General features: G+C 39.5%; 1 protein-coding gene across 6 annotated transcripts in view; it reads left to right on the top strand.

Moving 5' to 3' along the window:
* RAPGEF2 (Rap guanine nucleotide exchange factor 2) overlaps positions 1–25,895 on the top strand; it is a 155,755-nt gene that overhangs the window by 50,090 nt on the left and 79,770 nt on the right. For all 6 annotated transcript variants that reach the window (XM_053402966.1, XM_053402963.1, XM_053402967.1 and 3 more), the window contains exons 2-4: positions 4,089–4,159; positions 8,219–8,275; positions 13,477–13,560. In XM_053402966.1, the coding sequence (XP_053258941.1) occupies positions 4,089–4,159; positions 8,219–8,275; positions 13,477–13,560 (212 nt within the window). The remainder of the gene's footprint in view (positions 1–4,088; positions 4,160–8,218; positions 8,276–13,476; positions 13,561–25,895) is intronic.

The following is a 25,895-nucleotide window of genomic DNA, read 5'->3' as shown; positions in this document are numbered from 1 at the left end:
CCTCTCCTTCACAGGGCGGCGCCAGTGCCTCCTCCCTCCCTCTTCCCGTCTTCTCCCTGCCCTGCCTAGAGGAGGAGGGGTCTGGGCTTTGTTGGTACTAGCAGCAGCAGTGCTCGAGTGGCTGCCATTTTACGCAGCCCCTCTCTGGAGCCCTTTTGCGCGTCACTCATCGTTCCTCCACCACCACCGCTGCCTCCAGCCCCTGCTGCTCACAAGACACAGATAAGCAGCCACCGGGGCTTGTGGTGCTCTTGCATCATTTCCCCCCCATATAGTCCGGCCCCCCACAAGGTCTGAGGGACAGTGGACTGGCCCCCAGCTGAAAAAGTTTGCTGACCCCTGGACAAGGGTGATGGCATTGTAGTCTAGCAATATGTGGAGGGCACCATGCTGACCTCACCTTCAACAAACATTAAAACTGCAATTAGCAATAAAAAAATTAAATCAAAATAAGCTCATAAAATTTATAACCATCCCAAATAAAACCATGTACAGCCAGGTGGCATACAGTGGAACCTTGGGTTACGTACCATCCTCCTTACGAACGCTTCGGGTAATGAGCTCCGCTAACCTGGAAGTAGATGCTCCTGGTTGTGAACTTTGTCCCGGGATGCGAGCAGAAGTCGTGCGGTGGCGGCAGCGGCAATGGGAGGCCCAATTAGCGAAAACATGCCTCATGTTAAGAACGGTTTCAGGTTAAGAATGGACCTCCAAAACAAATTAAGTTCGTAACTGGAGGTACCACTGTATTAATTTTATTAAATAAAACAGGCAGCAGAAGCAAAACTAAAATATCTCTTTGTACAGTGGTACCTCTGGTTGCAAACGGGATCCATTCCAGAGGCTCGTTTGCAACATGAAAAGAGTGCAACCTGCAGTGGTGTGTCTGCACACGTGCGGGTTGCGATTCGGCACTTCTGCGCATGTGCGTGACATCATTTTGCGCTTCTGCGCATGTGCAAGCGGCGAAACCCGGAAGTAATCCTTTCTGGTACTTCTGGGTTGCCGCGGGACGTAACCTGAAAGAACGTACATGAGGTATGACTGTACTTCATCCCTCTCCAAAATTATTCTGAGTGTTGCCTCCTGATTGAAAAAGAGTTTGAGGTGGTCAATACCCCCCACCCAGAAGTTCACAAAATACTTATTTTTCCATTATCTGTGAATGGCAGGGGCAGTTGGGGGGTGCTGTTTCCTAATAGAAGCTCCTTCTTAGCGCTTTGTGGAAGAGCTTTACAGGATTTCACACTACCTTCAAAGCAACTGTTTGTGGAATAGATTGCCTAACAACAGATGACAGGAGCTCAGATTATGCAGCAGCTTGAAAAATGTTTGCAGAGTTACGATCTGTTTTCATAAGATCTGTGTGTCTGTGAGTGTACTTTTCTTTTTCATCTCTAGCTCTGTACTTATTTAAAACAGACGTAGGATGTAGATTACTTTCCTCTTGCCCTCTTGGTTAATTAAGGAAAGCCTGCACACTCTTTCCTGTGTAAGAAAGTCTGACAGCAACCATAATTTGGGAACTCCCTGCTTATTGACATCAGGCATACTTCCTTTTACTTTTTGGTTCCTGCTAAAAAGATGTTGGGGACGCGGGTGGCGCTGTGGGTAAAACCTCAGCGCCTAGGGCTTGCCGATCGCATGGTCGGCGGTTCGAATCCCCGCGGCGGGGTGAGCTCCTGTCTTTCGGTCCCAGCTCCTGCCCACCTAGCAGTTCAAAAGCACCCCTAAGTGCAAGTAGATAAATAGGTACTGCTTTATAGCGGGAAGGTAAACGGCGTTTCCGTGTGTTGCGCTGGTGCTGGCTCGCCAGAGCAGCTTCGTCACGCTGGCCACGTGACCCACGGGACAGCGCTGGCCCCCGGCCTCTTAAGTGAGATGGGCGCACAACCCTAGAGTCGGATACGACTGGCCCGTACGGGCAGGGGTACCTTTACCTTTTTAAAAAAGATGTTTGTTTAGATATGTAGAATGTTTAATTAACATTTTAAACTGTTTTTAAACTGATTTTACTACTTTATTCTTTTAAAAAATTGCTTTGAGGTTTTTTAAATTAAAGAATCAAGTGGAATATAAATTTCTTAACATAAAATAAATAAAGATAAAGGTGTGTGTGTGTTGGGGTGTGGTTTTATTGTTGCCAGATGACACAATTGACCATTAGAGTGGCATGCACAGACTTCTCGTCACCCAGCTATGGAAATAATAATAATAATAATAATAATAATAATAATAATAATAATAATAATAATTATTATTATTATTATTAATACCCTGTCCATCTGGCTGGGTTTTCCCAGCCACTCTGGGCAGCTCCCAACAGAATTTTAAACAGAATAATTCTTTATATTGCTGGGGATAATTTTTTCCCCTAAGTTTCTCTATAGTATTCCCCCCCCCTTCAAGATACATAGATTAGTGAAAATATAAATGAAGCAGCTGTATTTTATGATCACAGTCTATTATTATTACATTTGAGAGATTCATTTTTCTTCATGGTGCATGCAGAGACACCCACTGTTTCCGTTACCTAGTTACTGTATCCTCTACTTCGAGTATGACAGTGTTCCAGCGGTTTTCCACATAGTCCTTTGATATCCTACTCTAACTTAAAATTGGGACCACTTTTCCAAAGTGTAGCGATATTCACAACTCTTAGTAATGCCATTCCTGTTTTAGAAAATCTAGCGTAGAGATTTTTTAAAATGTGAACTGCATTACTTAGAGTTGTGAATCTATACACTTTTGCAAAGTAACTCCCAATTTAAAATGAGAGTAAAATATCAAATAACTGATATTATTATTATTATTATTATTATTATTATTATTATTACTACTACTACTACTACTACACTGGTGGTCTTAATTTTTGCTGTGGGTGGCTACATGCAATATCTATAGCGTACACCTGTGCTGCTGTGACATTTCAAGGGATAGTCCAAAACATTAATAATATTTTACTCTTCCCATCTGGCTGGGTTGCTGCAGCTTACAATATAATAAAAGCACAGCCAAAGTCAAACATCAAAAACTTCCCAATACATTAAAGTGATAGAATCTTCAAAAGAAATGTCAAGAACAACAATTTAAGGACCTTCTATATGCCTCTGGTCCATAAGTAGAATAGTACCTCACAAGTAGCCAATTGGCCCATATGTTAAGAATAATTGGTATCAGAACAGCTTCATTTACCAGAGACATGGGCTAAGAAGATGTTATAATGGCTAGAACACAAGGCTTTGAGGCATTAATTGTTTGTTATTGGTAGTGGAAAATATATGAGAACCAATGGTACAAAAAGCTGTGTTGAACTGATGGTGGTATTTCAGATAACAATTCCCAGTCTAGCATGTAGTTGGAATCAGTTCTATATCTTGTCATGGTGACTTGGTTTGTTCTTTATTCACAGGTTTTAAAATTCTATAAAGCACAATGGAATTTCTCTAATTTATTTCTATTATTCTTGTCAGTAATAGATGCAGCCTCAAACCTTTAAGAATTTTTTTAAAAAAAGTTATCCCCCCCCCCAAAATATACTGCTCAAGTTACACTAATTTTGATTTACTTAAACTATTTTGGTCAGGTAATCTACTTTTAATTTAGTGAATTTCTTCCTTTTAATTCAAGTGCTTTGCATTTTAATATAGCCATTGATCTATACAATAATGGGTTCTTTGAATTTCTGAGATTGTGCGCTTGGTGATGTGTTTTTCAGCAATAGCTGGTGATAATGTTCTAGCTTGCAAGATATTTTTAAGATTTGTGATAGGGCAGGGGAGAAAGAAGGTGATATATAGGCAATGAAATCATTTCATTAGAGATCTTCTTGAAATGGCATTCTAATTATGTCCAGTTTACGTTCTTCTATTTAGAGAAGAAAGATGCCTTCAAGAAAATCCCAGTCTTGTAAAAATAATCAATTCTCCCAATAGTCCAATAGATTAGCACTCATTTGTTTTAGGAGGCTGTTTGTGTTTATGTATATAAAAATATAGCTCCCTTCTGCATACTTTAATACTGTAGTAAGTATTTAAAGTGATTTTCATTGATCTCAAAATTTTAATGATTGTTTTCTCTGTTTATAGGATCTGGAGATTGTGTATTCCTATTTACATGGAATGGAAGCTTTGTCTAATCTACGAGAACACCAGCTCCGGTAAGTTGTTTAATGAAAGTGCTTTATCCTCTTTTTAACACAAGGTGCTGCTTTTTAACAGAAAAGATTCTGTTTTGGGAGTTAAGTAATACACTTCCTCTCAGTGTGGATTAACTGAAACTTAAAGCAAAATTAAAAACTTTAGATAAGGAGTACCTAAATATACAGCCACTGGTCTCATGAAAACACACACACACACCACACACACACACACACACACACACAGAGAGAGAGAGAGAGAGAGAGAGAGAGAATGGAGAACCAAATAGAACTCCTATATTGACACAATTTTATATACTGTTGATTAGTGAAGTTTGCAGAGCAATGAAAAGTGATGGCCATGAAGTTTATTTGGGTGTCTTGTAAGAATGCTATTTAATGATTTTTTAAAAATCTGTTTATTTGAAGTTGTTAGATCCCATTTTCTTTATAACTTAACTCAAAGCAGCTTATGACACACTTTTAATATGAAATTCAATATGTAAGAAAAGGAAGTTACAGTAAAAATAGCTAATGATTTTTTACTTCTGACAGGGTGTCACTTGGAGAAGGGCATTGGCCGATAGTTTTATAACCAAAGTGGGTTGATATGAGATCAGGTTGTTGTCATGCATCTGTCTCAAAGACAATGGAATGTGCCGGGGGGGGGGGAGTCAAACCGCTGTGTTAACATCAATGAAGTGACCTCCCTGGGCTGCAAGCCTGGTCAGTGTGTATGGAGGTCCTGGGCTGCCCAGATGACAAGACTCACTGATGTGGTGCTAAGGAAATCAAAGCAATACATTTGGTACCAGCTTGGCAACAGAAGTTGCACAAGGCACCATCCAACTGTCTTGGGGAATCTCCTCCGAATTTGTGTAAGGTCTTTTCTTCTCCCAAAGATACCCTGCAAAGCAGGAGAGGTTTAAGATCAGAGTTTTCCTGCTCCTAGATGGGCTACTTTCCCAGGTGGGCAAGCCCCATCTGCACCTCACTTCCCTCTACAGCATGTGCAGGAACTGCCTTCTTAACCGTTGGACCCACTATTGGGATCAGCTGCTTCTTAAGGGTTCCAAGCAACCTAGAGTTTTAGATGTAAACAGTAGTTTGCATTGGACTTGAAAATTAGATGTAAACAGTAGTTTGCATTGGACTTGAAAATTATTAGCCAGCGAGGGACACTTTTAAAACCAGTGAGATATGATCTGAAAGAGCTGTGTCAGTTAAAATTCTTGCTTTTGTATTCTGAAACAATTTGGGCTTCAGAACCATCTTATAGGCAACCCAACTTACAGCACATTGCAGTAACCAAATTGGGAGGTTAACGGAGCAAAGATAGCTGAGGTCAGACTATCCCTATCCAGGATAGCCTGTGGCTGGTGAGCTATCTATAGCTGGTAAAAGGTACTTTGTGCCAGTGAAGCTACCTGAGACTAAAATGTAACCAGGAAAACCCTCAAGCTGCGAATCTGCTCCTCCAGTGAGAGTGCTGCCCCATCTGGAGCTAACTAAGTGTTGTCTCCTAATCATATGGACAAATGTGGATTCACACATTGGCTCTCTGAGCAAGCTGTGTTAGAAGAAAGAGAAAAAGCGAGAGTATGTGTGAATGCAATTGCTTCAAATTGCTCACAGTGTTGTATTGTGGAACTCAAGGACAACTGAAACCTGCTAATTAGTGTTCTGAAATACTAAGTATGACTTTGGGAACTATACATGCCTACACTTGGCTGTGATAAGTTCTGTCAGAAAGTTAAGGAAATATCAGAAATCTACAGCCAGATGGAAGTTGGTAACAGTTCCTTCATTCTTCATCACACATCTTTTCTTTTGTGAATGCACAATCAGAGTCTTAAATTTAATTGGAATAAACGTATCATGAGAATTCAGCTCTTCTGAAATGAAATTTTTAATGAAAGTAGTTTGGCTGAATGTAGGTTATAGGTAAAGTGTTTCAAGTTAGCAATTAAGCCATTCTGTAGAGGATGGAACTGGTGGGAATAGAATCTGTTAATTCACATTCCAGGAGTATTGTTAGATAAACTTTGTTAAATACATGTGAAAATCTCAGATGTCAACTTTATGAACAGACACATTTGACTGCTATCATTAAAGCATTATAATATTGAGCAATCAATCTTGTGTTTCCCATCTCTGTCATGGTACCTGTTACTATTACAAACAACTTGGAAAATTAGATTGGAAAGAGTGTGCAACAGTGGCATTCTCTGCCTTGCTTTCCTTTTTTTTTTAAATTGCGCTTGCATTGCTGTATGTCAAAACATGTTCCAGCATCATATTATTACTTGTTATCACAGGTTGAAATTACGTTGCTGCCTGCTGATGACAGGGGCAGGTACCATGGTGCCCTGAGCTAGGCCAAAATTTAATATTTGTATCCTGCTTTTCCAACAGCAATGTTGAACTCAAAGCAGTCCACAATAATAACAGTAGGATTTAAAATTAGCATACATTACAACCACTATAATATCAAAAACACAATAGCATATAAATAACATAGAAAAACAATCAAATCCATCAATTAACACAATTCAATACAATCACATAGAGGTTCAAAATACTGCATCCAAAAATGGGCTTACGAGCACCAGTGCTAGTTGACCTTCTCTCTCTGGGAAGGGTATTTTTTTAACCCAGTGTAGCAGGACACTCCCAGGCAGCAAATTCTTTCATAGTTTTGAGCCTCAGCTTCTTTTTCACCCTTAAGAATTTGATCACTTCTGTGGAGGGGTGGGGCAACAGTTTTCATAGAATATCCAGATTCTCTATGATTTCTTTTCTCCATATACAGTATTTAGGGTAACTTCTTTTCACAGCTCATTTGGAAGACTGCACTGGGCTCTCTCTCCCTCATTGCAGGGGCACAGGTTCCTTTGACTTGTGCCAAAAGGCTCACACCTCTGACAAAGCTTGAGCTTTTAATGTTATCTGGAGGGAAAGAGAACAGACAGCCCCAATAAGCTTGGGAGCTGCCAGGTGGAAACACACAGAGATACAGACTCCCAGCAGACTCCTTCTGTAGCTGATTCTGGCAAGGGATGAGCTTTGAAAGTTACCTGGAGGGAAGGTAGCTACTGACATTAGTATATTAGATTTTTAAATAGCACAATTATGTGAGTTGCAACTCATGGTGGCAAAGAAAGTCTAGTGGCATAAAATCAGTTATTAGAACCACAGTCGCTGACAGAAGTGACAATAGGGAATCCTCCATTTCTGTTGTAAATCCCAAAAGTACAGGAGTCTGCTTGTTCATTTTCTGATAAATCTTTTGAGTAAGAATTCCATTCCTGCCCTGGGATACTGGGTAAATGTATTAACTTTTCTGCGCTAACATGATTTGTAGCTTACATGTAACATGAAAGGTATTTCTATGCAGTAGAAGACACCCCCCCAGACTTAAGAGGAACCATTCACTTCAATAAAATGAATAAGACTTAATTAAGTAAATCTGTTTTATCTCTTTATTCCTGCCCCCCAGGACCAGGTTTGCATAAACATGTAAGACTTAAGGTGCTTGTAACAGAGCAATATCATTATCTAATTTTTTAAAATAAGTTTATATCCTATACTCCCTGCATTCAGCATTTTGAGAAATTTCTGTATGTATATATTTAAAAACATAAATATGCCACATACTTTGCTTTCTGGAATGAGACCAAATTTAAATAAATGTATCTTCAGGCAGAGTTAACAAACAACATGGAAAGTGACACATGGAATGGAATAGAATCACTGTCACTTAAGGGATTGCGATCTTGACATTATTTTCCTCATGATGTCTACAACAACAAAGAACATTATTTGTGAGGACTTAAAATTTCACTTCCCTGAAATCAAATATAGCAGATCATGGTCCGCAACCTTCGCTTTTTGCACATCTATTTTGATATGTGTTTGAAAACCCACTGTGAGAAAACTGCTACATTGCAGCCATATATTAGTGACAGCCACTTATCCTCAGCATGTGTGGCTTTAAGGGAACTGGCCTAACTGTAATATAAAATAGCAGCTAATAAAAGCGCTCTTACTTATAAATGGTTTTTGTTTCTTTTTTCACAGAATGATGTGTGAAACAGTGAGATACGAGAGGCACGAAGCAAATGAAGTTTTGTACTAGTGAGTGGTTATCTTTCTTTCATACTACATTGCTTATATGGAAACTTTTATCTGATCTTTGCACAGCAGTTTGCCACTTCCAATTGTATCACTGTGGGGGGGCAGGTAGGTGGGAGATAGTGGGCAGGGGGGTGTCATTTACTAGTACTGGCATAAAATACAATGAACTAGATTATGTTGCATCAGAGATGAATTTAAGGGAGTCTTTCTACCTAGCGACATTCCACAGTGTAAGTGTCCTAATACTGTGCTTATGTAATGTCCATACTCCTTTGTAAGTATTGAGAAGAAAGATGTGTATATGCAACTTGACTACATTTTTAACAGGTATGGTTAGTCGAAATAGTTTAAAATATTATGGACCAATAGCACTTGTTGTTCAGTAGCATTTTGATACTTTCTGAGATCAGTTATTCGAGATCTAAAGCTCCTTACAATGCTCTTGCTTTAAATTTGAATTTTCTTTCTAGCAGTTTCCATATAGGACAAGTAGAAAACAGAATTTTATGCCATGTTTATCCACCCATTTTCCATTTGGCATTTGCATGACTGACCTGTTTGTTATAGACATAGAACAAATTTAGGGATTTCATGAAGGTGCAAACTGATTCATAGCATGGGGTGACATCTAGATCACAATTCTGGCTTCATCCTGTTGCATAATCTTACGATCCAGTTGAATTGGTTTGTGGGTCACACTCTATAGATATACTGGCAGGTCAATATAATATTGTCTTGTGATTTTGAGCATGATTGTTTGTTTTTCTTCCCTGCCCTTTAGTAAGTCCTGAGGCTCTCTCTTCAAAACTAGCTCCTACTATGATCAACCCATAAATTATTGAGTGGCCTATTTTTCTGTGTGCGTGTGTGTTTGTGCGTGTGTGTATCCTCCTCTGGGCAAAACATTTTATCAATACTGAGAAGCTATGGCTCCATTCTTGTGCACATTTAATAGAGTGAATGCTATGTTAAACCCACATAGGAATGCGCTAGAAGTCTTTTCTTTTGGAAGTTTAAATAGAAGCTATGGTATCTTCTCACAGGCACAGTATGGGGAAATGCCACACAAATTAGATGTGCCACTTTCTGTCAGCCAATAGGGTTAGAAAGTGTATCCACTGGATTGCTGTGGCAGAAAACATTAGGAGTTACACTGGGTTTGCCCTCATGCTTCTAGAGCATCCTGGGTACAGGAAGAAGAGAGAGCTTCAAGCCTATATTGGGTGCAAGATGCTCCACATGCAAAGCCTCCTTACCCATCCTTAACCTGTTTTAGCAGCAGCGCAAAAGAGGGAAAAGGATCCCTGGGAGAAGGCATGGGGAGATATGCATCCACTGAGGTCAGTTAACCTGCCTACAGGGAGTTATTAACTGCAAGTGGGTGTGTTCCATTTCTGGGATACAGACTGTAGGAAGAGGGGAAATGTTTTGGAGGAAGTAGAGTCAAATTCTTGTTCCCCCAGAAGTTTTAGTTTTAGGTTTTGTTTTGTTTTGCTTTGTTTTTTGCAGAATAAAGGATTTATTGGGTGGGATGTAAATAAATGGACTCAGAGGATGCACTTCCTCTGAGTACAATTCCCACTCCTCCACCTCCCCTTTCCCCACCCCGTTGAATAACTTTCCCAAGTGTCAAACTCAGTAGTTCCTTGTGTTAGTGGAACTTACGTTGAAATTTAATGCTATTGCTTGCAGATATCAGCCTCAAGACATTTTTTTCTTACACTATTGTCTTAACTTTCTATATTAAATATGAACTAGCCAGCTTACGGATAGAGTAATGACAATAAAATAGCAGTTATTAAAACAGTGTACACAAGAAGGCTAAAACCATACAGTGCCTCGGGTTACATATGCTTCAAGTTACAGACTCCGCTAACCCAGAAATAGTACCATGGGTTAAGAACTTTGCTTCAGGATGAGAACAGAAATCGTGCTCTGGTGGCATGGCAGCAGCAGGAGGCCCTATTAGCTAAAGTGGTGCTTCAGGTTAAGAACAGTTTCAGGTTAAGAATGGACCTCTAGAACGAATTAAGTACTTAACCCGAGGTACCACTGTACTAGCAATACAGTACTCTCCTGGGTGGTTGCTTCTTGGTGGCACAACTGCAAAGTACCTAGCAGATGGCACAGGGATCCATAGAAATATCTTTCAAGAGAAGCTATATTCTTGAGCAAACCCATATGGAGAATAGTACTTCAGGTGGTCTCTGCAGAATTTATAATCAAACCAGTAAGAGGTTTTTTTAAAAAATTGAAGGGGTCGAGCAGTCTGGGTTAATAATTATGACAACTGGTTTGTTAAGTGTTTAACAATAGTAAATGCTGTAGAGGGTGTGGTGGGTAAAGATTGCCTCTGCTCTCCAACTGGCAATCCAAGAAAAAAGGGAGGAAGGAGATAGTAAAAAACAAAACAAAATGCCAGTAAGGCAGGGAACGAGAACGATAAGAACAATATTAATCAGGGTAAACTTGAAAGAAGAGGTGATTCTGAAAATATGTTTTCTTAAGAAAATGGAAGCAAGACAAAGACTGAGATGAATATCTAGGGGAAGTGCATTCCAAAAGAAGCAGGAAGAAAATGGTTAGAATAAAGGATGTGAGGCTTTAAGATTTAAAGAGAGAACAAAGAGAAATGAGATGGGAGTGTTCAGAAATAGAGAAGGAATCTGGGTAGGATCGATTTAAAGGGGGAGGAGGAGTTTAAAATGAAGCCAGAAAGCAAGGGTAGTCAGTGAAATGACAATGCTTCTTATGCTTAATTTGTATACCCAAATATGGGAGACAACTTGAGGCTGCAGCCACAGAATTTAGAATACCTTTTAGACAATTAGCTAATGCAATTGGTGTCCTTTATTGCTGCAATAAGATATAGAAACAGCTTTTATTTTAGGATTAACCGTGGACCATAGGGTTTATGATTATACAAAGGCTTGATTTTCAAAGGAGCACGATTGTTCTGCAGAGGTGTCTGTGAATGTTGGTGGGGGAGAAAAAGTTTGTGTTTCAATTTGGGCTGCCAATGTGTAAACCATAGCCTGTGTTACATGATAAACACTGATTTCAGAGTATTACCTGGTCCTTAATGTTTGTTTCCAAGGACAAAGAAGAGATGTTAGAAAATTATTTTAAGTAAAGTCTGTTCTTGAAGCCTTTGCAGAGTTCTGCGTACCAATTTCAAACAGTGTGCTGAGGCCTCTTCAAGCTATGGACGTTCATTTGCACTGTGCTTCCACTGTCTTTGTGAAAGTCATCCAATAGGATATTTAATAATGCAAAGAGTAGCTGCAGCCAGACTAGTCTGTTGATTTTTCACTCCCCCTTCCTCCCCCTGAGGTATATTATACCTTCTGATAGCTAGACAGTTGGCCAGGTTGTCTTGGGATCTAGCCAGGTCTGCACTGCAGTAAATCAGAATGCTTATTGGGAACATATTTTTCCACAGGGAGCTTCCAGTCAGCCTTAACCACTAGGACCAGTGTGTACAAAAATCCAGTCACTGATTTTGGCTATATAATGATTAAATAGTTTTGTAGCTTCTAGACCAGGCTTCATTTCTTCTAAAGGGTATATGCCAAATCCTACGGCCAGTTGTTGGGGGTTATTATTGGATGTTAGTGGCAAGGTTTCTTGCTGGTGGACAGGATGTAATATCACAGTGAATGGACCAGGAAAGAGACTTTGTGGTCATAGCAAATGGCTTGATGATGTTGACCCAGTGTGCAGCTGCTGTGAAACAGGCAATGAATGAATAACATGCACAAACTTTGACAATCTTGGATTTACAGCTTTTTTAACAAACATTTTTTGTGAATGACTTCCCTCTTAGGAAGAATTTTCAGACACCAACTAGTAGACCAAACCAGTTCTAACCAACTCTAACCAACTGAGCTGTTTGACCACCACCTGCTGGATCAGGCCAATAGTCCAGCGTCCTGTTCTCACAGTGTCCATTTTAAAGAAGCCTTACTTTTTATAAAAAGAAATTGGATGTGGTGCATTCAACTGGAATTAGCCCACTAGTTCTGAACTTTAATAACCATGCTGTCACATCAATCAATCAATGGGCTGGTCCCTTTTCGTTCATGCTAACTATTTGTGACTTGTACTTATACTTGGTTTTAATGCTTACAGAATGATTGAATAATGCAGGTCCTTAAACATATTTGCCGCACTTTGGTGGCTGTGTTGGTTATGAAAGTTATAGAAACAGATGTCCAATTTAATATGGGCATAATTGCAAAGGCAAAACAAAAGTTGTGCCAAGGCCAATGACTTCAATGTAAAAGATAGCAGAAAATAGTATTTTAACATAATCCTAGCATTCATTAGAAGCTAGTCTGGTTTCCAAATTGTTCCAAATTGTATGCTTAAAATTTGAGAGATAATGCTCTGCAACAGAAGGATCTTCCTGTCTCTCGGGAAACGTGTTTTAATATTGCAAGAAGAAATAAGATCAAACAGTTTTCTCCACCAGCAGCTAAATACTTAGCTGGTTCTGACCTCCAAAATTAAGCAGCTTTCTAATCTTGACTTTGTCAGGAAAGAACTCAGAACATTTTGCACAAAGTAGCAGCTTTTAGTTTGGGGGTGGTGGAGAAGAGAAGAGAAGAGAAGAGAAGAGAAGAGAAGAGAAGAGGGACTTTAAATAGAGAAAGAAAAAAAAAGAAGACATTAAAATGTGTTTGTGTGGTTGTTCTGTAGGAGTGAATCATTACAGCTTAATCCTATGTTTGAGACTTACTCTTGAATAAACAAGTGAATTTCGTGGGACTTACTCCCACATACGTGTGTACAGAATTGCAGCCTTAGGCTGCTGTACAGTTCTAACAAGCCAGTTGCTGTTATCAAATGCATTCAAAGTACCATTAAGGTTGTTTTGATATATAAAAGTATTGGACTGTATCAGACTAAATCTTGCTGAAGAGTACATTCAATGAAATGAATACATGCAAGCTAATCCATTGGTTAAGTTAATCCATTTTCTCCATTGGTTTTTGTGAGTCCATCCTGAGTATGACTGAGTTGGATACAACACTATATATGTAACCACTACATGTTGAGGAAGAATCAGTTTTAGAAAATTCACCACTTAAAAAGCAGTCTGTCATGGGCAACTCACATGTAGATTTATATTGATAATGTTCTGTTTGCGTCTGTTACCCAAATTGCACTTCCTAACATTTTCTTGTTTTTATTTACAGCCCCGATGATATTGGGACCTGTTGGTATATTCTTCTGTCTGGTTCAGTATTTATCAAAGAATCAATGTTTCTTCCAAGGAGCAGGTATGACTAGAATTTGTTTTATACTTCACATAATTAAAGATAAATAGTTCTCATCTAATATTGAAAGAAATATTAATTAATTGCATCAAAGTGTTGAGGGGCTTAACATAGTTTACAGGTTTGAGTCCATTCATCAACACACGTTGAATTAGATCTCTAATCACTTTTCAAAAGTAATTTGAGCCTATGTTCATACGCTTTGAAGAGAGTGCACACCCGCCTCTTGCCACACAGTGCTTGCCCCATTCAAAAGGCATTGTATTCTTCCTTAAAAATACGCTGGCATTGAACCATTGGAGGAAGAGTGTTTCAAAGCTGAGCAGCAGTCACCAGGATCTTCTCTGGACATGACCTTGCTTCTGGGGCTTAATGGCTATCACTAAGTAACCTGTTTTCCATGTTTGTAGTGTAACACAGGGAACTCTTCAGCATGAGACACGTTGTTGGCAACTGATCATTCATGGTTAATGTAAAGTGGTACTGTTCATTGAATGTAAAAGCATGATGCTGGTTCCCCCCTTCCCCATTTTTCTTGGAATGTGTATGTTGAAAAGTTAGAAAAAGACTTTAGAAATGGGGTAAAAGCTATTGTCAGTTGTGGATAATATCAGAGAGGTGGTGGCAATGTGGGACGTAGGGGGGGGGGGGAGTCTTTCTTCACATGCCTGCACTATACAAGCCATGATCCCCTGCACATATGTATTTTATCCAGGACAAGAAAGAATAGTTTATCAGTACTTGTGGCTGAGCAAAGGGGGTGGAAGGCCTCTACTTGTTCTTGTGACCTTTGTTTTCTCCAGCCAAGGTGCTGCGTTGTGTATGAGGAAGAGCACTGACAACATAACAGGGTTTAGGGAAGCTGTATTTCCAGTTCTTTGAAAGAGCAAAGAGGACCTAATTCACTAGAACTAGTTTACAGACCTATTGTTAATGTGAATTGCCTTTAAGTCCATGAAATAAAATGTACATTTTCAAGTAGGTGTGTGTAGCTACCACATGAATTTTGAGCCAGTATGCTAAATGAACGAATGCTGCAGTGTGAAAAAGATTTCTGTATTCATCTTGCATTCTGGGATACAGAGGAAAAATCTGACAAAAATATTGCCAAGTAGCAGGTTGATACAGATTTAAGTCAACCTTGAAAAGGTCTCTCTTGATTTCTTTCCCTGTGCCTTCGCTTTGGGTGTCTCATAGCATTTAAATCAATTTTATGCCATTTTGCCTGAGGCTGTCAGCAAGGTAATACACAGATGTGGATTAAAACCACAAGAAACTGCATGTATTCTATCATGATTTAAAAAGCAGTAGTAACCAAATGTATAGCGTGTGTATCATACCAAGCAGTTGCAGAACTGTGTTTAGTAAAAAGTGGTAGTTACTGATAACAGTATTCACTGACCATTTTATAAATTCCTGAATTAACTACCAGAAAGTGTGATCAGTTAGTTACAGCTTAATATTCATTCATTTCAAAAGATTTGAGCTGCTTTCCAGGTGAACTCCTTAAAACGAACAGAAGTTGCACAATAGCCCTGCTTGGAGGATTGTATCTCTACATGTTGATCCCAGAAGGCGATTGTACATGCACACAACCTTGTGCTCGTATGTTGGAAGTCAACAGTATAAATTAGATGTGCATCTGAATGCAGAAGTTACTGGTTTGCACTACATAAAATTTTAGATATATTACATCCCTTATGTGTTCTTCTGCTCACAAAAGGCTCTTGGCCTAATGGATGAAGAAGGGATGCAGTGTTATGCTAATTTTTCCCTGCAGCCCTGCAGCGCCCCCTGAAACTTGTTCAGACAGTTGAGGAACCCTTTGGTACAGGATGGAAGACGGTATGGGGTGTGTCAGTCAGCACAATCACATTCCCTTCTTTTCTGTTAGCCCCGGTATCGGCTTGATCATAGAATCATATAATTGTAGAGTTGGAAGGGATTCCAAGGGTCATCTAGTTCAGTCCCCTGCAATGCAGGAATCCCAACTAGATCATACATGACAGATGGCCATCCAACCGCTGCTTAAAAACCTCCAAGGGAGGAGAGTCTACCACCTCTCAAGGGAGTCTTGTTCCACTGTTGAACAGCTCTTACTGTCAGAAAGCTTTTCCTGGTGTTAAGTCAGAATCTCCTTTCTTGTAACTTGAATCCATTGGTTCAAGTCCTAGCCTCTGGAACAGGAGAAAACAAGCTTGCTCCATCTTCTTGCCCTTTATATATTTGAAGATAGCTCTCATATCTCCTCTCAGTCTCCTAATATTCAGGCTAAACATGCGCAACTCCCTCAACTGTTTGTCATTGGGGTTGGTTTCCAGAGTCTTGATCATCCCTCCTCTGCACACGTTTCAGCTCGTCAATAACTTTTTTAAATTGGGGCACTCAAAAGCTGGCACGTTACTCCAATTGCGGTCTGACCAAGGCAGAATAGAGTGATGCTATGACTTCCCTTGACTGGGGCACTATACTTCTGTTGATGCAGCTTAGAATAGCTTAAGCCCTTTTGCTGCTGCATCACACTGTTGACTCATGTTAAGCTTGTTGTCTACTGAGACCCCTAGATCAAAAGGGCACAAATTCGAATCCACACTTTGTTTGCGTATTTGGATATGCACTTAGTGTGAATCAACATCTACATTGGGATATGAATGGAATGTGTGTAGAAAGGTGCACCCCACTGAAAGTAATGTGGTTCAAATAGGCATATGTTTGTCTGGCATGCTAGAAGTTGCTGATAGGTGTAAAGAAGTATGTTTTGTAATGTATTCAGGCCTTATGATCTGCTCTTTTTCATGACTTTAGGTGAAATTCTAGCAAATGATAATTCAACTCAAAGCATTAATTCAAACATTCATTTTTTATGTTTTAACAAAAAAATGATAAAATTGAACATTTATGTTTAAGGTAAGTGGTAAGAATTCAGATAAAATACTATACAGTACCTTGTATCTTGTAATAGGACCTGCTGTAATACTGTCCTAAAAAATAGTTGAAAAACTTACAGTGAAATATACAGTGGAACTTTTTCACTGGCATTGCTTAAAACATCACTCATACTGATTGACAGTGAACTCAATTTATTATCTCTGGAGCACCTTAAAGGTTAATAGGCATTTGCCAGAACAAATGCAATCTAAATTTTAGATATGACATGATTAATGGAAATTAACATTAGTTGGGTGGCAAGAAGAAAATAGATGCTTAAAACAACAGGTGACAAATTGCTTAGACAAGAGATGCTTTACAAGAGAGATTTTAGAAGGTTTTTATCTCTGTTCGTAGAGGTTCCACTTATATAGCTGCTAAGAGTGTTTGAGATTTTAAACACCCAGGTTCAAATTTCTGCTCTGTTCTGAGATGGGTAAATAGCCACACGTCAGCTTAATCCTGACTCGTGATAGTGAATATTGTGGGGTAACAAATTCAGCTCTGAATTACTAGAAGGAATGGTAGACTATACAGTAAATGTAAAAAAGGAGATTAATTCTGTTATTTGTTTGTTCAGGATTACTATCTCTCAGTTTATTTTTGTGTTTCATTTATTGTATGTCTTTACTTGAACCCACCATATTAATCACAATATATTAAACAAAGTATGCAATCAAGTTGGTCTGATGTCAACTTTTATTTTGGTATAGAGTATTTAAAAGATTTGATATTTCAGTGAGATTGTTACTTTTACTTTGCATAGCACATATCTCTTGCTATATTTATAAACTGCTTTTGGAACACTTCTATTTTTCAAAAGTCACTTGTGATCTATCATGGTGTAGTATCTTCTGTTCAAGAAACCTAAGTCCAAGCTCAAGCTGGGCATGTAGAATTGGTTGCACAGCTATTTTGATCTAAGTTGTAGTTATTCTAGATCACAATTTTTACATTCAGTTGTGCGTGTTAGTTAAGGATTGTTTTTGCCGCTATCATTTTATTAAAGGGTTTCTCATAGAATACAAATTAACCATTCCCCAGTCCTCCCTTCTTTTTCTCACCCCCCCCCTTTTATCTGCAAATGTCATTGTTTGGTCTATTCTTAAAAGTAAACAATATAATACATAGAGTGTGTGGTATCACATGATAGAAAGCTTCCATAAGCAGAAAAGGAAGGGATGCAATTTTTGCACTGCAGTGTCCCAAGCACACACCAAATCTTCTCCAAAAGATTGGGAAACCCTCTGGAGGAGATTTGGAGAGTTGCTTTGTGTGCAAAGGGAACAAAGGAAATGAGGATAAATAAGGAGTATTTAAAAGGCATATGTATGAATTATATGTTTACCATGTTTTTCATTTGCAGTTTATCTAATAGTTGTGAGTTGCTTTTGCATGTCTTGGAAATGCAGGCAGAGTATCAGAAATGGTAAAAGCTGTCCCATTCCTTGATAACTCCAAATATATTTTTCAGAAATACATTCATCTATAGGAAACATTGCTTAGTGATTTTTCTTTCTTTTTTTAATGTATTTTTATTAAAGATTTTCTTGGTTTACAAAAGTATGTGCAATCTCTCCCCCCCCCCAAGTACAGTGGTACCCCGGGTTACATACGCTTCAGGTTACATACGCTTCAGGTCACAGACTCCACTAACCCAGAAATATTACCTTGGGTTAAGAACTTTGCTTCAGGATAAGAACAGAAATCCTGCAGCAGCGGCGCAGCGGGACGCCCCATTAGCTAAAGTGGTGCTTCAAGTTAAGAACAGTTTCAGGTTAAGAACAGACCTCTGGAACGAATTAAGTACTTAACCCGAGGTATCACTGTAACATTTTTTACAGATCAGTTTCATTTGTTGAGGCATTAGGAAGAAAAGGGGGAAGGAGGTGGAGGGGGGAAAGGTGAGTGGGGGTGGGGTCAGGTGGCGATGTTTCTATTTTACTTAATATATGTGGGGTTTTGTGTCAGCGTCGCTTGCGCAGGTTCTCTGCTATTCACTTGTGTTTCTTTAGTGGTGAGAGAGGTTGGGGTTGCCCTAGGGTGTGGTTGTTTGTTTGTGATTGGCTGTGAGTGATTTTTCTTTCTGAAACATTTGAAATGAAACATTGGCTTTTGATCGGTAAAGGAAAATAAAGTATTTCTTATTTCTCTACATCATCAAACACAATCATTGAAAGAAGGGAAGCTCAAATGTTTTCATTTTTTAACTGTTAAGTTTTCAAAAGATTTTGTTACATGTTGTATACAGCTGTAATATTTTGCATGGAATCATAATAAAACAATAAAATAGCAAAAGGACAAAGACAGGGCTTAGAATCTATCCAAAGCCAAATGAAAATAATAAATCTCTTAGTGTTTAGAATTAAACCCTAAAAGGAACAAGTGGGTTCAAGGTCTATCCTCTGCCCAAGGGAATCCTGACTGTTCTTTAACATCTGCAATAGACTGCTAAAACAGCATGCAAACTGCTTTTCATGGAGACTTCAAAAGATTCTTTGCAGTTACTTTCTATTTTCCTTTCAATGAAATAAAAAGGATCCTTTTGGAAAACACAAGTCAATTGTAGTAGATCTGCCCCTTCCAAATGCTCAAGACGCCTTTCAGTAACTGAGTCCCTATAAATAAGACATTGCAGCAGTTGTTTGCTCTTGAGTCTCCTTGTTTTGATATACAGCACACCTGAGCCCCAAATGAACTGTGCTTCTGCAAGTACCATTGAAATGAATAGCACTTAAGCTGAAGCACTCTGAGGACTGGAGAATCTATGAGATAATATATTGCTTAGCCTTATTCTTTAGTAGATATTGATAGTTTGTTTCAGGCTATTTTCCTCCTTGAGCCTTTTTGTCTTGTGATGAGAGAGCCCCTCAAGCCCTGGTTTTCACATCTGGAGGCTTATGCCCAATCATGCCATATCCTAGTTGATCCGAATAGCAACTTGTGTTCTGTTGAGACACAAGTTGCCGCAGTTATGAAGTTTTGGAAATACTTCGCTGTCTTCAAAGAACTACCGTTGAATCTGTTCCAACAGGGAAAGCAAAGGGCAGCACATTCATATGCTTGTGCACTCAGAAGTAAGTACCACAATATTCAGTTGGCCTTACTGCCAGACAACTGTGCATAAGATTGCAAACAATCAGTTCGGGTTTAATAATGGAACTTCATTTTAAAAAATCCAGCAGTATGAGACAAAAACCAATGTTTGTTTGTTTGTTTATTTAAAGGTGATGTGAATCTGCAGTTGGAATGAACAATAGAAATGTAAAAAGATAAAGGGACCCCTGACCATTAGGTCCAGTCGTGACCGACTCTGGGGTTGCAGTGCTCATCTCGCTTTATTGGCTGAGGGAGCCGGCGTACAGCTTCCAGGTCATGTGGCCAGCATGACTAAGCCGCTTCTGGCGAGCCAGAGCAGCGCACGGAAACACCGTTTACCTTCCCACCGGAGCGGTACCTATTTATCTCCTTGCACTTTGATGTGCTTTTGAACTGTTAGGTTGGCAGGAGCAGGGACCGAGCAACGGGAGCTCACCCTGTCACGGGGATTCGAACCACTGACCATCTGATTGGCAAGTCCTAGGCTCTGTGGTTTAACCCACAGTGCCACCCGCGTCCCTAATAGAAATGTAGCCTGGTGCTTAAACAATGATGACACTGAGGGCTATTGCAGCAAACCTTTCCTTATGATTAGACTGTCAGAGTAGTACATTGGCTTGTCTCAAAGATGTTTTAAACAAGTGAGTTCATAATGCTGGTGGTTCTAGATGAGATAGAAATGCTTACTCTTTCATGAACATTCTTTCTTCACCAGAGATGTGGAAGCTCACACAGGTGTCTGAAAGTATTAACATCTCCTCTGCCCTGCAGCTCCTGTTATAGTTTTTGTAATTTGGTTTCCCTTCACCCATGAAGTAAATCCTTGCCTAGTATTTGGCTTAAAATCCTTCTATTTGATCCATATGTATTGTCCATGGTGTGGTGTTTATGGTTAACAGTCTTATGGCATAAAATATTATATGTTATTTAATGCATAGATTGGAAGCATACCTACTTTGCCCATACAGAACTGGTGGGTGGGGCAATAATGAATTTTGGGCGCAGGGTCACATTTGACTCATTATCAGTGTTAGAAATTCAGATATATAAGCTAATCGCCAAATGACACCTTACATGTAGATTATGGTCGTTGCAACAGATTGTCTAGGTGTCATTTTGTTGTTGTTTCTGCTGCAATGGAATTAGTTGTTATTATTAATATTATTCCTTTCATTTCTATACTGCTTTATATTTTAAAGAAAAAAATTCAAAGCAATATACAACACATCAAACCATCAAATAAAACAATCCAGAATTAAACAAATTCAAGCTTCAAGGAAAATATTTTAGATCCTTCTCTAAGTGACATTTTGCTTTCCCCATATTTATTTACCTTTTTGATTTATATAGCTGCCCCATAGCAGAAGTACTTTAGGAAGCCAGTGTGATGTAGTGGTTAGAATGTCAGACTAGGACCTGGGAGTTTATGCTAAATAAACCTTGGATTCACCAGGATTTATTTATTTTTTTGGTATTGGCGCAACATTTTCAGCATTTATTCTCATGATGAATAACATTCCACTGAAGTGAAGTTGGACATGAAAACTAGGAATGTAGAGGCCCAGCAAGGGCAAGGGAGTAATAATGAATACTGTAACTTTTTTGTTGAAAATTTTGAATTACTTGCCAGTGTGTATTATAGCATATCTGACAATGTGGATGTTTGTGAATAGAACACTTGAATGGAGAAAGTTCCTCTGGCCTGTTGATGTCATGGTATTTTTAATTAACATAGGAAAATTGCACAGATTGTCTTTTTGTCTCCAATTTGCTCATGTGTGTGCATGTTCTCAGCATATTTTGTTACTCCCCTACTCTTTTTGGTGCTTCTAAATAACAAGTGTTTAAAAAAATATTGTTAAGGGTTTGCATAGCTTGGAGACAACAAATGCAGTTTTCTATACAGTAGTAGCTTTCTGTCTTGTTTCAAATATGCAGATAAAAAGTATTGCCAGCAAACATTTTCTATACTTGAATCAGAAATGCTTGATTCTCTTTCTGTATTTAGAGTGCAGCTGATGTTTTGGCATCCTTTTTACAATTGTTATAATAATTTTTCATGATGTAATTCTGACTGTTAAACAAATACAGTAGTAAAACCTGGTTTCTATGCAGGTCATTGTTCTGCTGAACAGACAGAAGAGAGGATTATGCTTTTCTGACATGATTTGTAAAATGAAAAAAACAGCAGCAACATTAAAAAACACCTTTGGGTTTAACATACTGTGTTAAAGGGTTCCCATGTTAATTCAGGCTTCAAAATGCCAGGAAATTATGGCTGTTAAGGGCCACACCCCAAACACGCATTATTAATATGGTGTGGTATCCTGCCCTGTGGTTAGTTTCAGCTTCACAAATACCTTGGCGCTGGATGGCTGTAGGTGGCAAAGGTATGGACCCTACTCACAGATTTGTTTGTTCACTGGGACAGACACATCAGTTCTGTGCAACAGAAGAACAACCAGTTTTCCAAAACACATGGTATAATTGGATACATCTTTCTGCAGAAAAAAGCACCCCAGCAAAGCCTATGGAAGGAAAACACAGAACACCTATTAACTTGCCAGAGTACCTTATAAACTTTTAACTCATTCAAAATAAATAATTTCTCATAAATTATTTCCCAACTTTGAGATGGACCATCCTTAAACATACCTTCAGGGCTGTCTTACCTATAGGCGCTAAGGGTGCAGGGCACCTGGGTGCCGGGCTCTCATGGGAGCCAGGCCGAGAGTCCGGGGCCTGAGAGTTGAGTCCGGGGAAGAGCCTGCCTATCGGTTGGAGTGCCGTGATGGGCTCTTCTGCTGCGGGTGGCTCTGTGCTGTGAGTTTGGGGGTGACTGAGCCAGCAAGACGCTGAGGTGGCTGGCCAGGTCCGCCCTCCTGGGACTGGGAAACCGGGGGTGTCTGTGTGCTGGGTGGATCTTTGCACCCCAGCGCTGCATATGCTTAAGACAGCCCTGCATACCTTCCCCTACACTGCCAAGTTTCAAATCAGTCACCTGAACTATAAGGCATAGATCCCACCTTTCTCTGATTTCTCATTATAATGGCAGAATGAATGAAACATTATTTGCGTCAGCCCTCAGCCACAGGAACAAAAATAAATGGCAGAATGAAATGTAGCCAACTTGTTCTTAACTGTGGCCCTATAATTAATTCTGTTTTATCAAGCAGTTTTCTTTGTAAATAAATATAAATTCTAGGGCCATTTTTTGTTTTTTAAAAAGCTTCATATCCTGACCTGGCGTGATGGCATATAAAGTCTGGCCACATTAGGTGAACCAGACCACTTAAAGGTAGTGAATTAACTTTCAGTGCAATCCGATGCACGTCTAATGTGAAGTAGGACCCCCCCCCCCCGGTGTTCGAATTGGGTTTATTCCCTAGTAGGTGTGTATATGATTTCAGTCTTAAGAGGTAAGAGAGAACATGCTTTCAGCCATGCCTTTAAATTAGGTTTTGGAAATAGTGTAGCTTGAGAGCATATTTTATATTCAGAACAATTAGTAAAGCCAGTATGTTTGTTCCCTTGGAAACCATTTATTTTTTATAGAACCATATGGAGCATTTTCTTCTTAAGTGAATATTATAATAAAATTAACTATACATGTGAAGTGACTTCTATTTTTCCAGCCAGTTAGGAATGCTTTGATTCTGTCCATTGTAAGCATATTTTTAAGAGGGCTTACTTCAATGCCAAATGGCTGTACTGTATGAATCTGTTCTGGAAAAGGTGAGGTAAGCTTTGTTTTGAGTCTGCTTTAGTCTAGGTTGTTGTGTTATCTGTGCCAGACTGAGATAGTGTAATAGGAGAAGATATGCCAAGATATAGTACTATGAAAGCGTGTGCAACTTTCAGTGGTGTTGTAATGGTAAACTTTTTAAGTACACGAGCGGTTCATGACGGCACCCCCCACCCCCCAAAAAAGAGTAAAAAAATGAAGGCAACAATGTTGCTCCATTATTGTTGTTATTTCTCTACTCATTCATTGAACTTTCAAACTTCTTTCATCAATAGTAGATCCCAGAGTGGCTTACAAAATGTTATATAAATCAGAACACAACACACACACAAAAAAAAAGCATTATCAAAGTGTTAAAACCAACAGTGAAAGAGTACACTTTCTATGATCCTCAAACCAGTTCTTTGTTACAGTAGTAACAGGACCTTGAACATTCAATTTCCAGCAGTGGCCTGTGCTAACAAATAAGTCTCAACTGGATGTTAGAAGCCCCAAAGTAAGAGTCATCTTTGCATCTAGAGAGGGCGTTCCACAGTAAGGGTGCCACTTCATAGAACCCTTGTATCAGTGAAAGCCTTCCCCTCTCCTCCCCCACCCCCATTGGTTTATACAGGGAAAAGGTGTTCAGGGCTTTATTATGTCAATATTAACACCTTGAATTGAGCCTACTAACAAAGGGGTGGCCAACGGAGATCCTGCAAAACGTATGTAATATGCACAGGTGTGATGGAAACGTTTGTTTTGCTGGGCAGGTTGGGTCACCAAGTGTTTCCTTTTCCTTTCCCCCTGCCAGTAAATGGTTAACGAATGGCAGCTTTTGATTGGCTGGGGTTCCAGGAGAGGGACTTGAAAAGGAGAGGATTTGGAGAGACAGGTTTCAGGTTGGGAGATAGGGAGTGAGAGGAGAGAGAGTTGGTTCTGGGTAGAAACATCTGAGGAATATATCAAAAGCTACAGAAAGGAGTCTCTGAGCTTAATGTGAAGGACAGTGTGTGGTGTCCTGTGAGAGTAATAGGCCAGGAATTAACTGGGAGGCTGAGCCAGGAGAAGTAGAAGCTGGAAAGATACAGTCTACTTAGGTCTTATTCCAGTCAGGAGGGCAGAGATTGTGCTACAAAAAGAGAAGACTCCCAAACCAGCTAAGAGGGGTGTGGTGATCCCTTGGGTCTGTTACTTGAAGTAGCTCAGGAGTAGGGTTGTCAAAGGGGTGTGTAACTGACAGGAAGTACCACCTTGTTTAAGAACCAAAGTATTAAGCAGCAACAGCTGTGCAACTGAGAAAGAACTGAAGTGAAAGAACTGGAAATAAGGTGAGCATTTACCCTTTAGTCTAAAAAAACAAAACAAACCTGTAACATCTACCTGAAGTGAAGTAACTGAACGCAAGCAACTGAAGTTTAAAAGAAGTTGTGCTTGATTAGAAGTCCATAACATCAGTTAGATTTAGTATCAGTATTATTAGGTGAACGGTTACCTGAAATTACATTATAACCTGAAGTATCCTTTGTTTTACCCGCTTTGTGTCATAAACTTCCTTTGTTTAATAAAATCTTTCTTGTTTGTTTGATCAAATCCTGCCTGAGACTCCAAATTATGACGTTTTCCCTCACACAAGTCCCCCACTAGATAATCTGAGGTAATTTGTAGAAATTTGTGTAACTGGTGTACTGTGAGGGACTATATTTAAGTGAGGGCCGGCCCAACGGTGCCGGAGTGAAAATGTGCCATTGCACCATCGCAACAGGTGCATCAGTCAGCCCTCTGGAGGTTGAGTTCTGCTTTTGCTATGCTTTCTGGATTGACTTCAACGGTAGCCCTACAGAGATTACATTACAGTACTCTTAACATGAGCCACCAAGGCAAGTCCATCTCAGTCCAGAAACAGGCGTATCAGCCAGAGCTGGAAATAGGCACCCCTTGCTGTGACACACATTCTGTGTGTGTGTGTGTGTGTGTGTGTGTGTGTGAGAGAGAGAGAGAGAGAGAGAGAGATCATCAAGAGCACGCCATTCATTTTATTCCTGTATACAAGAACCATATATCAACCTATCGTGCCAGGTTTCAGCCTAAGTTATTGGACCTCATTCAACCCCTGCCCCAAGGGAGTGGTTTAGTATAAAACAGCTTCATCTGGTTCTAATGGCATGGAGAAATAGACCTGGGTATCATCTGCATATTGGTGGCAATGAGCCCCAGATCTCTGGATGACTGCTCTTGGCAGCTTCATACTGATGTTAAATAGCATGTGGGAGAAGATTAAATCTTGCAGGATGCCACAGCATAACTGGATGGGAGCACTATTAATGACACTCCCTCCCCCATGGACCAAAAGGATGTCTCATGACAACCAGAAGTTGTGCTTTAAGTGTAGTGTGCCCAGCTCTATGGAACTTCCTCCATTAGAAATCAGGCAGTGCTGTCCTTGCTAAGTTTCAGATGCCAGGTTGTTTGTATTATTAAAGTTGTTTTAATGGTTCTGTTTCTTGATATTTTAATCTATGATATCAGTTTTGTGTATTGTATATATTTTTTGAAAATGTCTTTGAGACATATAGTGAGTAGCAGT

The sequence above is a fragment of the Podarcis raffonei genome, chromosome 9, assembly GCF_027172205.1.
Source record: "Podarcis raffonei isolate rPodRaf1 chromosome 9, rPodRaf1.pri, whole genome shotgun sequence".
In the NCBI taxonomy this organism is placed as follows: Eukaryota; Metazoa; Chordata; class Lepidosauria; order Squamata; family Lacertidae; genus Podarcis; species Podarcis raffonei.
This window is presented reverse-complemented; position numbering and strand designations above follow the sequence as displayed.